General features: G+C 42.2%; 1 protein-coding gene across 1 annotated transcript in view; it reads right to left on the minus strand.

The window, feature by feature from the left end:
• Positions 1-13,808, minus strand: part of ADCY8 (adenylate cyclase 8) — a 219,170-nt gene that overhangs the window by 40,414 nt on the left and 164,948 nt on the right. The window contains exon 12 of the mRNA XM_060127469.1: positions 4,902-5,074. Within this exon, the coding sequence (XP_059983452.1) occupies positions 4,902-5,074 (173 nt within the window). The remainder of the gene's footprint in view (positions 1-4,901; positions 5,075-13,808) is intronic.

Raw genomic sequence — 13,808 nt, forward strand, 5'->3', positions numbered from 1 at the left:
GAATTTAATGGATTCATCCAATTCCATATTATGTGTACCATACATAATATAATAGTCCTGGCAAGCCTTTTAATTTATTGGTTGAAAACTGAGGCCCAGAGAGAAGAAGGCACTTGCTTAAGGTCACACAGCTGATTTGTGTCCCAGCCAGGATGAGAATTCACATCTCAGGCACCATCTCAGGAGCATTAGCGATTGAGCACCTGAAGTCAAATTTTAAGGTAGCGATTAGCTCCCATTTCCCCTCATGAAACCCAAAATAAACCAGCCAGTTTGAATTTATCCTTTATTCTGTTGCCATACTAATGACTGCATTGGCTTAGCGCTGATTTTGTCATACCTCTAATAACACTTTGCATACACTGCCTACTTTAATTGTCATAGCAACACTTAAAATATTATTAGCGCTATTCTAGTAAAGCAGAAACTGAGACTCAGATGTTAAACGATACACTCCAACTCACAGATCTAGTGAATGGTGAAGGCTATCAATCCAGATCTCAACGAGGCTTTTTCTGTAGCTATCATGCCCTCCTACATGCACTTACTTATAAATACTTGCCTCTAAGCTCCTTAAGTGTCTTATTCATCTGTGAATCTGCAGGGCCTACAAAAGCCCACAACAAAGGTACGACACTTAAGTCCGAAAGCAAATTGTGCTTACAGGATGGGGAACACGAGGTTTACGGGTAACGGTGAGCAAAAATCATAGGGTTGTAGATAGATGACACGTAGCTTACTGTGAACTAATGGTGTAATATGATTATAAATGAAATAATATTTCCATCAGTCACTCATTCATCTCATATTTCATTCAACAAACATTTATTTGGACACCTGCTGCCAGATACTCCACTAAGTGCCAAAAATATGAACATGAGTAATGGCCCTTGCCCTCAAAACTCCTATTCTAATGGAAGAGGAAGACATGGCAATTAAAGGTTGGAACAGACAGAGGTAAGTGCAAAAAATGATAAAAAATTATGTGCACAGATTAGAAAATGAGGAATGATCAGAGTGGGCTTCCCTGAGCGGGGAGGGCCTTGAGTGTGATGGGTTGGCGGGGGAGGTGTGTGCAGAATCTGGTAACCGGCACGTGGTTTCCTGTGGCTAGATTACGGGCTATAAATGGTGACCTGTGGAGCTGCAGGAGATAAGGTTGGAGGAGTCGACGGGACTCCAGGGAGAGCTTGGACGTTCTTGACAAGCAGGTTGAACTTTTTGTTCCTTAGAGGCAATAGGGAGACGCTTAAGGATTTTAAGAAGGATAATGTGTTGGCCACATGGCTTTGACGGCTTTGAGGAGGGTGGATTGGGAGTGCAGGCTGGGGGATCAGGTAGCGTACAGCAGTCCAGAGCTGGTAGCAGGGATATTTCTAGAACAGCAGTATTTGTGGTATAGAAGGGGTCACGTCTGATAATAATCGTTAGTATTCATCAAGTGCTTATGCTATGCCAGACCTTGTGCTAAGTTTCCATGATCACATTAGATGTCTCATATATTCCTACAACATAGGTACTATTATCATCCTCACTTTACAGATGAGAAAAGCAGGGCTTAGAGACATCGTCACTTTTAATTAATTTGCTCAAGATCACACAGTTGGTTGATGGTGGAGATGGCATTTGAATACAGGTGGTTTAGCTCCTAAACTTGTACTCACAAATGTCATGATGTAGTCGTCCCTGGAAGGGATGCTGAGGAGGATGAATCTTTAGGGACACTGATAAGACACTGGGTGCCTCCCCTGTTTTGGGCTCAGTGTCATCCGCGGAGACAGGGGGTTGTCAGGGAGGGGCCTCATGAGACGATAGAGAGTCTGAGTATTTGGGGTCATCTCAGTGTGGGTGCAGCCGGGCTGCCCTGTGCAAGGTTCTCTGTACTTTCCCAGGCATCTGACCCTCAGGAACAACCAGCAGAAATGCCCTGAACCAACGTGAACTCCTACAGGGTTGGTTAAATGTCAACAGCATGAGCAGACTGAGGCTGCCAAACGGATCCACAGTTTGACTTCTGACCCGTTGACTTATAACGCAGCTGAGAGGGAAGGCTGAACGAACTCTTCCGTTCCTTATTCATTTAGTTCTGTTGATAGCAGAGTGTGAGTGAATACAAGACTAACCGATAATTGACCTTGAATCAGGAAGAAGCTGAGAAAAGCACTTGAATGTCAGCAGCAATGAATTTGGGATTCTGCTTTACTCTTACAACCCTACTTAACAATTTAACTACCAGTTTTTCCTTAAGACCTCAAAACAGAATTCAGAACTAAAACGTTCTCCTAAAAATGAAGGAGGGGACAGGAATGAACAGATACTGATCACATACTATGTGCCAGGCACATCACAGCCTCACGCAGTCCCGTACCAGAGTGTAGTTACGCCACTTCACTGATGGGTAAAGTGAGGTCCAGAGCTGGGAAGAGACTTTCCAATGCAACAGTCTGGATCTGAAGCCAAAGCCCTGGCTTGTTCCATTAATGCTGTGTTTTCCTCTGAATGAATAGATTTTAGATGGTTTAATTTTTATTTCTACTACCAACGTGGCCTCTTTGGTTCATACATCTCTCGGCCGTCTTTTGTGCTAGCTTCTGCTTGGCCACGGGACATCTCTTGGCACTAACTATTTTACCTAATTTGAAACTGTTTTGACTTTCTTTGAACCCTGGGCATATGGTGAGAGATTCTTCATCTTGATTTAAGAGAGATGCACGCATTATTTACAAACATGGACTTTGGAGCCAGAAAGACCTGAGTTTGAATCTGGATCTGTTACCTACTGGCCATGTGCAACTGGGTAATTGTTGAACCTCTCTGAGCCTGTGTTCCTCAGATGGTTGCCGTGAGGGTTAAATAGGGTAGCGGATATAGAGTGGATGATGCAGATGTGTAACAGACACAAATTAGTACCTAGAATTTATAAAGAACCTTTACAAATCTAGTAAGAAAAACGCAAACCACCTAATAAAAAACCAGGCAAAAGACATGACCTGGAAGTTTACCGAAAATGGTCAATAAACAACAACAAAAAAGATGCACAAATTTACTCATGATCAAGGAACTACTATTGAAAATAATGAGATAAAATCCTCACTCAGGAATTCAATAAGAATTACAAGGACCGCTGCCTGTAAGAGAGAAATTGTTCCAATCTTGTTGGAGAGCCATTTGGCAATATTTTAAAATGTGGAAAATGCAGATACCCTATACTCCAGCTAGTGTGCTTTTAGATCTAAACCCCAGGAGACATTTTCAATGATGATCACTGAAGTACTGATAACCTTTTAATAGGTCAAAGGATAAACATATTTGGGGGGAAAGTGGGGGGTGGGTGGGTGGTGGTGGGATGAATTGGGAGATTGGGATTGACATGTATACCCTTATGTGTATAAAATGGATGACTAATAAGAACCTGCTGTATAAAAAATAAAATAAAATTCAAAAAGAAAATGAATCAGATCTGTAGATATGAAGCTGGATGGATCTAAAAAATACTATATTGCATGGCAACACAAGAATTTTACATATAATTTATAATACAGACAAAACTAAATATATATAAAACACATGGATGGGAAGCATATATATTAAGTGCATTAGAAGTTGACTCTTGGGAGGAGGATAAAAGAACGATGTTGGGAAAGGGAACTTCAACAATATCTGAAATAACGTTATCCTTTTAAAAATGCAGAAAGAAACATGACTAATTGCTAGCATTGTTTATTTCCAGGGGTTGGTTCATAGATGTTCACATTATTAGCATCAGGTGCATTTTCTGAGGCTTCTTGAACTAACTTAGCTTGTTTTTTCATTTGCATTTTCATTTTTTAATTTTTAAAAATACTTTTGGTTGCACCGTGTGGCATGCGGGATCTTAGTTCCCTGACCAGAGATGGTACCCGCACCCCCTGCAGTGGAAGCACAGAGTCTTAACCACTGGACCTCCAGGGAAGTCCCTTCTTGAACTAACTTGACCTCATCTTTCTCTCAGCCTGTTGGCCACTTGCTCTGGTGTCAGTGAGGCCAACGTGCTTCCCACCCCCAAGGCCAATCAGCAACATGTCCAGTCTCTGGCTCTTTCCATCACTTCTGGCTCCCATGAAGCTCCATAAGGCAGTTGTGGGATCTGGTTTCCCCAAGGGCTGTGGAAATGGCCAGGTGATGTCACCAGCAAGTACATCCAGAGATGAACTGAGACTAATGGGAGAAAGAGGAGGGCAGCAGCCAGTAGATTCCTCTCCCCTCCTCTGTTTGTGACACTTCCCTACCTCATCACCTACCCAGAGATACTTCAATTGGCCAAATGAATGCAACTCCCAAGGCACCAGCTTCGCAATTCATGGGGTCAGCACAACATGGCATTTGCTTGTATTTGCTTCCCATCCTTTTCTTCTTCACGTCTCTTTTCCCTCAGTTTTGCTGCCCTGGGTTTGCATTAGCACTTCATGCTTGCCTCAGGCTCTGTTCTCTAAGGAATCTAGGCTAAGTTATTTTTTGGTATTTTTCTATATTTCAAAAATAACAAAATGCAAGGAGTATAGTAAATGCTCAATGCACAATGTCTGCTATTACTAATAGTGCTACAGCAAAATTATAATCAGACCCTACAAATCTTAGAGCTATTAAAGTTGAAGGAGTCATCAACTATTAGATCTGGGGAGACCTGAGCTATGGTTTCGTCCAAACTTTAATTCATTTATTAATCTGTAATGAATATACAGGATAAAATGGAAAACTAGGAATTTTGCCTAAACTGGTAATCCAGAGAGTGTACACAACAAGAAACATGTTGATACTCCTTAAGTCCCCAAATTTTGATAACTCTACCTTGATCGTTTTCCCAATGGTTCCATTTCCCACCGAAAGTTGAGCACTTTTTGAACACAGTGATGGGCACTTACTCTCCACTGTGATTCAGGTTGTCGTAGCGCAGAAAGAGTCCTGCATAGATGGTCTCGGTCAGCAGGGCATAGATGGCAATCATAATCAGCAGCACAGCCAGCTTCAGGACAGAGTTAAGTCGGAGGAAAACCGCACAGGTCACCATGGCCAACACCCCCGTGAAGACAAAGTACTGAAAACAGAGAAGGTAGGTGGTCAGATTCAACAGGAATGTGGGAGGCTCACTCTCCTAGTCATGGATTCCAGTGGGTCTCTTTATACAGATGTTTGCTGAGCATCTCCATTTGGAGATCTCAGGCCATCCTCAAATTCAACAGGTCCCAGGTTGAACTCATCACTTCCTTACCACCGCCCAAACCTCTGTTCCCTATTCTTGGGGGAGCCATTTGCACCACTCCTCAAGCCAGAAACCTTGGTCTCTCATCTTTGTTGCCTTTCTTTTCCCCCACATTCCACAGCCAGGTCATCCTAAGTCTGTAGATTCTACTTCCTTAATAGATTACACGTCCATCCACTTTGCTCCTTCTACCCTGTTTCTGTTTCAGCTCTCACCTACAGTTTGCAACAGTTTTCTGGCAGCTCTGTCAGCTTCTAGCTCCCAATCCCTACTGAATACACACTATTATTCTCCATCCAGTATTTCCACAACACAGATCTGATCATGTCACTCCTTAACTTGAAGTCTTTTCATTGCTCTCCATTCCCACAAATTATATTCTCCTTCCTGCATGGCAAAACTCTCAAGACCATCATATATCAGATTTCCTTTCACTTTTCAAATCCCAACATATGTTCCAGCCTCACTATCGGCTCTCCCCCATACGTCTTTCCCTGCTCTCCCGTGCCTCAGTGCTTTGCATCTCCAGTGCCCTGTTTCTCAAGTTTCATCCATGTGACTAAGCCTTACTTCTCTCACAAGCATTAGCTCAGGTGTCCTCTCCTCTAAGAAGCCTTCATGCATGTCTCCAGGTGCTTCTGGATACGGCCTCATTCCTCCACAGCATCCTTCACAGCCCAGCATAATATTTGCCACTCCATATTTTTTTGGGGGAGGCCACCCTGCACGGCATGTGTAACTTGCCCGACCAGGGATCAAACCAGTCCCCTGTGTGGTGGAAGTGCAGAGTCAACTACTGGCCCACGGGGGAAGTCCTGCCACTCCTTATTAGAAGTAGCTGCTCAATAGGCCAGTTGGGAACCACTCAAGGACTATAATATTGGAGTGGCCCCCAGGTGTCAATCTGCCCAGCTAGATTTCAGCCTTCTGTAGGAAGTGTCTCAACCCATTTCCCTTATAGAAGTATCCCATGTATCATTCTGGACGGTAGGTTTGGATTCTGAGCATCCAGTAGGAAAAAAGAATAAGACTTGCATTATCAAAGGCCCACTTGGTGGCGGTACTTCGATTTTTATACACACTGTCTTCTCTTCTAATTTTCAAAGTAACTGGTCAAGATGGGAATCATAATTTCCATTTTACAAGTGAAGAAACTGAGCCTCATACAGCTTAAGTAAATTGTTCAAGTTCTCATAACTAGAAAGTGGCACCTAGGATATCTGGGTACAACCTGTGCATGTAAACATAACTCTAGTGGGCATACTGGGCTTAATAATTTCTAAAACCCATTCCAGCCTTGTTATGCATGGTTCTTTCCAACAACTGGTTGTCTTCCCTCTCCTATTACACTAAGAGACAATTTCTGTATGGGCAGAGGCAGAAGAATTTCTGGAAATCCCAGAGCAACTACTGAAGGCATGATTGCTGACTTTTTAAGTCAAGCTGACTCACTCAGGTCTACTTTCAACAAACAGTGATATCAACAACTATGTACAACACCCTGAATAAGTTCCCCCCTGAGGGCAAAGGACCAGTGCCTTTGTGGTGCACGGGGTGGACTCAGAAATGAATAAGGCACTGCCCTGCCCTTAAGGGCCCCAGTGTTTGGGGAGTCCTTTACTTTTGTCTCTTCCTTTCCTAATAAATCCAAATATGTCCTTGTCTCCAATAGGATGATAAGCTTTCTTCAACTCTCCTTTAAGATCTTCCCTTGGCAAGATTTTTAGGTTAACTCATCTTGATGCCTCTGTGAAGGAAGCTGTGAGTGAAGCGAGCAGGCAATAATAAGTTCATTGCTCAGAGTTTATTTTCTCCATCCAGAGAAACTCCCAAGATCTTCCACTTAAACAAATGGAGGAAAGAGGAATAGATCTGAGGGGTCCTGTTTCGTTGTTACCTGCATCAAAACAAATGGTCATGCATGGCTTTGTCGATGCAAATTATGAATCACTTATTAGGTCAAAAGTCATTGAAATGATTGTGCTCTTGAGCAAAAACTTATGAGGGCACCACAGTGAAATTTAAAAAATGTAACCAGCATTTATTGCATGCATGTCATAATCACGGCATGGTGCTAGGCACTGGGAATTCAAAGAGATGGCCCAGGTCTAAAGGAACTCATGGTCTAAAATGTGAAATAGACAAAATGCCAATGGTAGCATCCTGTGGAAAATGATCTTTCAGGAACGTGATCCAATGTGATGGGAATACAGAGGCAGAAGGAGTACATTCTGTCTGGAGGAAGCAAGTTTGGAGAAGGCTTTATAGGAGAGCTGATTTGAAAAGGATCTCAAGGATGGACTGGATTTTACATGACAGAAAATGGAACGGGAAGAACATTCTGGGAGGACAGAATGGAGGGAACTGAAAGGTATAAAGGAACAAAGCTATAGGAGAATGAATTCCTTGGGTACATTAGAGAATCATAAAATTGATCCTAAGTAGAGCTAGTAACATAGGCAGGCAGGTTTCAAATGTGTTGCCCTCCTTTCTCTACCAAGACTTCTGAAAGTGTAATAGCTAAATATAGTCACACATTTGCACAATGGTTGAACGGATCTTTGTCTTTTTGTGGCCTCAACCAATTGTGTTAGTGTGCTCTTGCCAATCCATTGAAAGGAATCACCCCACTCACTGCCTTGCATGGTTTAGGCAACTTTCTACTTTAAAGTATAGAGCTGAACCTTCCGGTGATGCTGTAAACCACAAGACATCAAAGGAATGCGGCCCCTAGAAAAATACCATTAGGAGCTTCTTATCTGTTTCTTTTGTGCCTTGAATGAATAGTGTGGGTGGGACCAGGAAATGGGAGAAGAACAGAAGTGTTACGACTTTATGAAAACCCTTCTCTTTCAGCTGGGTCTGGACCCATCAATCCCATGCTTCCTATAACTTGGGAGGGTGCTGGATTCAATGCAATTCCCAAGTTTCTGTTAAACAACAAATAGTTTCTGTGTTCTTTTAAGTTACCCCAGGAACTTAGAAGGTCCACAGCTCCTAGAGTGTCCCTTGAATGGACCCTAGGTATAGGGGTTCATAGGTGTGATAAGGCAGGAATAGGAGGCAAAGCCACATTGCAAAAACTCTTGCATGTTTCACTGCGAAGTGTACTTTATTCCACAAGGAGACATGAATGGGTTTCATGTTTGTAGAGGATTCATTAGCTCAGTGCTTTAGAAACAGGTTGTGGAAGGGAAGAGTACAAGATGGATTGTAATTAAAGGAGAAAAGCTGGGCTTCCCTGGTGGCGCAGTGGTTGAGAGTTCGCCTGCCGATGCAGGGGACACGGGTTCGTGCCCCGGTCCGGGAAGATCCCACATGCCGTGGAGCGGCTAGGCCCGTGAGCCATGGTCGCTAAGCCTGCGCGTCCGGAGCCTGTGCTCCGCAACGGGAGAGGCCACAACAGTGAGAGGCCCGCGTACCGCAAAAAAAAAAAAAAAAAAAAAAAAGGAGAAAAGCTGAAGATTTAAGGACAAGGTAGGAGATCTACCCAGTAGACTTAGAGGTCTTGGCCTAGACCTAAGAGATAAAAGGTGATTTGGAGGTGAGGAAAAGAGAAGAGTCAGAAGTGGTGCTAAGATTCCCAGCTTGGATTAACCTACTAAGAAAAAAACAACAGAAAAAGGATGGGGGAAAGGCAACAGGTTCAGTTTTAGGCCCCTCAAGCTTCAGGCACCAAAGGGATGATTCAGTAAGGACTCTTGTGAACATCTACAAACACGAGGTTGCGGTTCAGAAGACATTTGGGGTCTCGAGACACACATTGTTCAGCTGAGCTCCCAGGTGTGGAAGACACCACCCAAGAAGAATATAAAGAATAAAGACAGGGCTTCCCTGGTGGCGCAGCGGTTGAGAGTCCGCCTGCCGATGCAGGGGACACGGGTTCGTGCCCCGGTCCGGGAGGATCCCACGTGCCGCGGAGCGGCTGGGCCCGTGAGCCATGGCCGCTGAGCCTGCGCGTCTGGAGCCTGTGCTCCGCAACGGGAGAGGCCACAACAGTGAGAGGCCCGCGTACCGCAAAAAAAAAAAACAAAAAAAGAATAAAGACAGAAGAGAGACTAAAATTTAGAGACTATCATGTTTGAGGGGCTGTGGAAGAAGAGAAGTAAGGACATCGATTAGGGACTGTTGGGGGCGTGAGGAGGGGAATTAGGAGATAGTAGTGAAAAAACATACAGTCCAAAGAAAAAAATCCCCACAGACAAAGGTTTTGAGAAGAGCATTTAAACGGTAAGAGAGAAAATATTTTCAAAATAATTTACAAATGGAAAGAAGGACACAGAATTTTATATATACTATAATTACAACAATGCAAAATATGTACACAGATATGACACAGCATTCAAATGAATTACGGCTCTCTGTAATGTCCTTTAATCTGATTGTAACACGCCGTATCAAATATATTCAAATGTATTCCCAAGGACTCTGTATCCCATTTAGTAATGGGGTTCTCTGCTTCTTCCTAGATCTTTTAATGATGAAAAATAATAATGCCAGGATTTATATGAGAAATGTTAGACACTGGGCAAAGTTTCCAGCAATCTTTTAAGAAAAGGAACAGATAAGCTATGTATATTCTGAGGCAAGAAGACACCCAATATTGACACTTTTTTTTTTTGAGCAGAAAAATAAAAAGATTGGATGCTGTAATGGGTATCAGCACTTTGGTGCCCTAGTTAGGGAAAAAAAGGTGCCCAAATTAGGAGAAAGATACTATGTATAAATAGACAACTGACGGGAACATAACTGTATAGCACAGGGAACTCTACTTCATGCTCTGTGGTGTCCTAAATGCGAGGGAAATCCTAAAGGGAGGGGATATATGTACATGTATGGCTGATTTATTTTGCTGTGTAGTAGAAGCTAACACAATATTGTAAAGAAACTGTACTCCAACAAAAAGTAATTTAAAAAAAGATAGGGGTAGGGGATTAAGAGATACAAACTACTATATATAAACTAAATAAGCTACAAGGGTATATTGTACAGCACAGAGAACATAGCCAATATTTTATAATAATGTTAATTGGATTAGATTTTGAATCACTATGTTGTATACCTGAAACTAATATAATATTGTAAATCATGTACCTCAATAAGAAAAAGAGGTCACAGGCCTTTTGGTAACTAGGTTGAAATGTAGGTAGAAGAAGATGGACTAACATCTTCAGTGAAGATGTTACGTGGTTAGAGGTTCTTATATTAGATGAACTCTAGGTAAGATGGGGGATCAACTGGCAGTGAGGATGCCTATGCATCGGGGTAAGTTAGTGGAAGACAGATGCAATGACAATAACTAAGCATTTTGTTGGGCATGTGTTCTTTTAATTCTTAAAAAGACCCAAGGACAGGTGCTATTCTTATGCCCATTTTACAGAAGACGGACGAAGTACTGTAACACTTCTCTGCTTCTTAATACTCAAGGTTTTCTTCTCTCAGATGATATATTGAGTTGGGAAATTACAAATTAAGAATTTCTTCTAAGTCTGTACTGAAGAAAATTGGAGTCCCATGTCTTGACAAAGTGCTAAGGGGAGCAATAGCCTGTTTCCTTGAAGTGAGCATTTAACAAACTCAACCACGCATTCGGTTTTCTACATTCGGTTGATTGAGGACCTGCTGGGCAGCAAGAATTGTTCCAGGCTGGAAGGCACCATCTTAATGCCAGGACATTGTCTTAATGCATCGTAAATTACCTTAGCTCTATGTGCACATTTTCCTCTCAGAGGAGAAGGAGGAAGAAGAATTTTACACAATAACTCAACGAAGGGCTTGAGCATTCGCCCACACGCGTACTATATACTGGAGTGTCTGTACCCATTTGGTTGCTGCCAAAATCCCGTGGCATCATGAACTCACGGAACAAGAAGGAAAGAGAGCAGATAATTTGGGGGAGTCACTGTCATTCAAAGAAAAGATTCCAACTTCCTGATTCACACAAAATCTAACTCTTTGCAATTGCAAGTCTGGGTACAAGCAGAACAGTGAAGGGCACGTGGGCCAACGACAGGGCTTCTCTGCCTCTCCCTGAGCTCTGACCCCTCTCGTGGCCCAGAAGTGAGGCTGGCATGAACCTGGGGCCACCGCAGGTGCTGAGTGGAGATAAATGACCTGACCCTCCAAGCTGTTTCCTGGTTGTATTAGGCAGGGGAAAGGGAATTGTGTGTGTGTGTGGTGCTCTGGTACAATCTTACTCTGTTTTGGCTTGTTCTAGATCCTGGTTTCCATGGTTGACCTCCCCTTTCCTCCTCAATACTAGAGGAAGAATGATGAATGTTCTCTAGCACCTTAGAGTTACTAACTTAGATCTGCTGAAACTGCATTTAAATTCCACGAGCAGATGTGCTGATGTCTGTGTCTGACTTGGGTTGAGGGTGTACTCTTCTGGTTACTTCCTAGAAGGGACTGCAGCTCCAGTCACTCTTTTTACCTCATAATAATGCACAGAAGGACACAGCTATGTTAATGATGTCCACAAATGAGGACTCAGTATAACTATGAGGCAAAACTGAATCAATGAGCAGGCAAATAGCTATTTCTTATGGAAAGACATCACTACCTAATTTTTTTTTAATATAAGAATGATGCTTCTCCTGATGATTGTTATTGGTCAATTCAACGTCGTCACCTTGGGGGACTATGTGCTTATCCTGACCACGCATCTTTGATGACTGAGCTCAGATCTCTGTGAATTATCTTCAGAGTCCATTTTTGAAAAACCCCAAAAATGCATCTCTCTGTATTTGATTCCTAAACAGTGATGTCCAGCCAGATCACTCATCTTGGTGACTTTCACAAATTAAATTTGTTCCCAGAGGATAACAACTTGACATTGTTGAACATACCTAGGAAGCATACGCTTTCAGCTAAGAACAATCAGCAAAGAGGACGATGGTGGCATTGTCTGAGTATGTGCCTGCTCTCCAAGGCCACTCCCTTGGCCTGGGCAACAAGTGAGGGTCTGGAAGGGTCTGGCTCCCTGAGAATGATCCAACTCATGGTGGTCACCATTTTGTAAATAATTGATAGGAGGTTGGTATTGCTATGAAACTGTGGCCTGTTCGGATTTTTAGTCACATGGTGTATACATGATTACGTAGATAATCTCATGTTTAGAGCATAAAGTCTTGCGCATTTAAAAAAAAGTTGTTACATCCCTATCTTCTTCCTTAAATTCAAATCTCTTCTTGGGCAGGCACTATTCACTCTTAGTTACCAAAGTCTTCAAGAAAGAGAGGGAGAGAAGAAGCTAACATTCAATGAATGTTTTATGTATATTATCTCTATTTGTCACCCAACCGATCTTATAAGATAGGTAGTATTGTTAATAATCCCATTATACAGATGAGGAAACTGAGGCTCAGAGAGGTTAGGTGACTTGCCCAAGGCTACACAGCTAGTAAATGGCAAAAGAAGAGTGCTTGCTCACTCTATGTCACCACACAGCCTCTGTCATTCAAGCCTATTCTGTTTCCCAGGCACAATTAATGTCCTTAGAGCCTTGGAATCTAAGCTTCAGTGAGATGGGAATGGTTTTTTGGATCATACTGTGTTATTATGGCTTTTGGCACTTTGTGGGGAAAGGCAATTCCAAAAATTAATTATTTGGGAAAAAACAAAATGACCTCCTCTGTGTATTTAGCCATAACCTAAAATTGGCTCAGTGTAGAAGCAAAATGAGCTTATATAAGATCCTTCTGTTCAACTATGAAAAGTTCTGAAATTACAGTGGAGCTATTTGACACTTATCCTTTGTTTGAATTATTTGGTGGGACTGCCACTGTGGAAGCTTGGGAAAATCTAATTTTATCCTGAATACTTACTTGCTGGGGATTTTAGACCACAATGAATAAATTTTCCTTCAGAATCACTTACGGTTCTGATTCCTACCTGAGGAGTTAACCAGAGAAATGAAGGCAAGAGTTTAGGGGAGCACCAATTTGTACAGTCACTTTTGGAATTAAAAAAACTCTGCTTATTTGCTTTATTATCATTGATTCTCTCTTCTCTTTTCATTGTTTCTCTTCCTGCTTTTTTGCTCCTTTTTGCTTTTTCTCCCTTTTATCTTCCTCTTTTAACTCCCCCCTTTCTTTTCTCATCTTCATCATCATCATCATCATCATCATCAAGATGACTGATGTTTAATGAGCATTTATTTTGTACCAGGAACTATAGTAAGTGTATACATATATTCTATCAATCTAAGTCTCCTGACAACCCTGTGAAGCAGGCACAGTTGTTACCCCCAGGGTGGAAATGAGGCTCAAAGAGCTTCAGTAAGTTGCTCAAGACCACAGTTATAAACATCAGAGCTGCCATTTAAGCCAACATGTTCTGACTACAGGTTTCTAACAGACTCTGTAATTCTGCTTCCCTCTTGTCTTTCTCTGTCTGTCTTTCTGATTCCTCTTTTGTACTTAATGTTTTAAATGGCTTTATTGAGTTATGATGGACCTACAATGAACTGCATATATCTAACGTACACAATTTGATGAGCTTCAGTATTTGCATAAGTCGGTGAAACCATCACAGTCAAGAAAATGAACACTTGCATGAGTTTCATTGT

This window comes from Lagenorhynchus albirostris, chromosome 17 (genome assembly GCF_949774975.1).
Source record: "Lagenorhynchus albirostris chromosome 17, mLagAlb1.1, whole genome shotgun sequence".
Lineage (NCBI taxonomy): Eukaryota > Metazoa > Chordata > Mammalia > Artiodactyla > Delphinidae > Lagenorhynchus > Lagenorhynchus albirostris.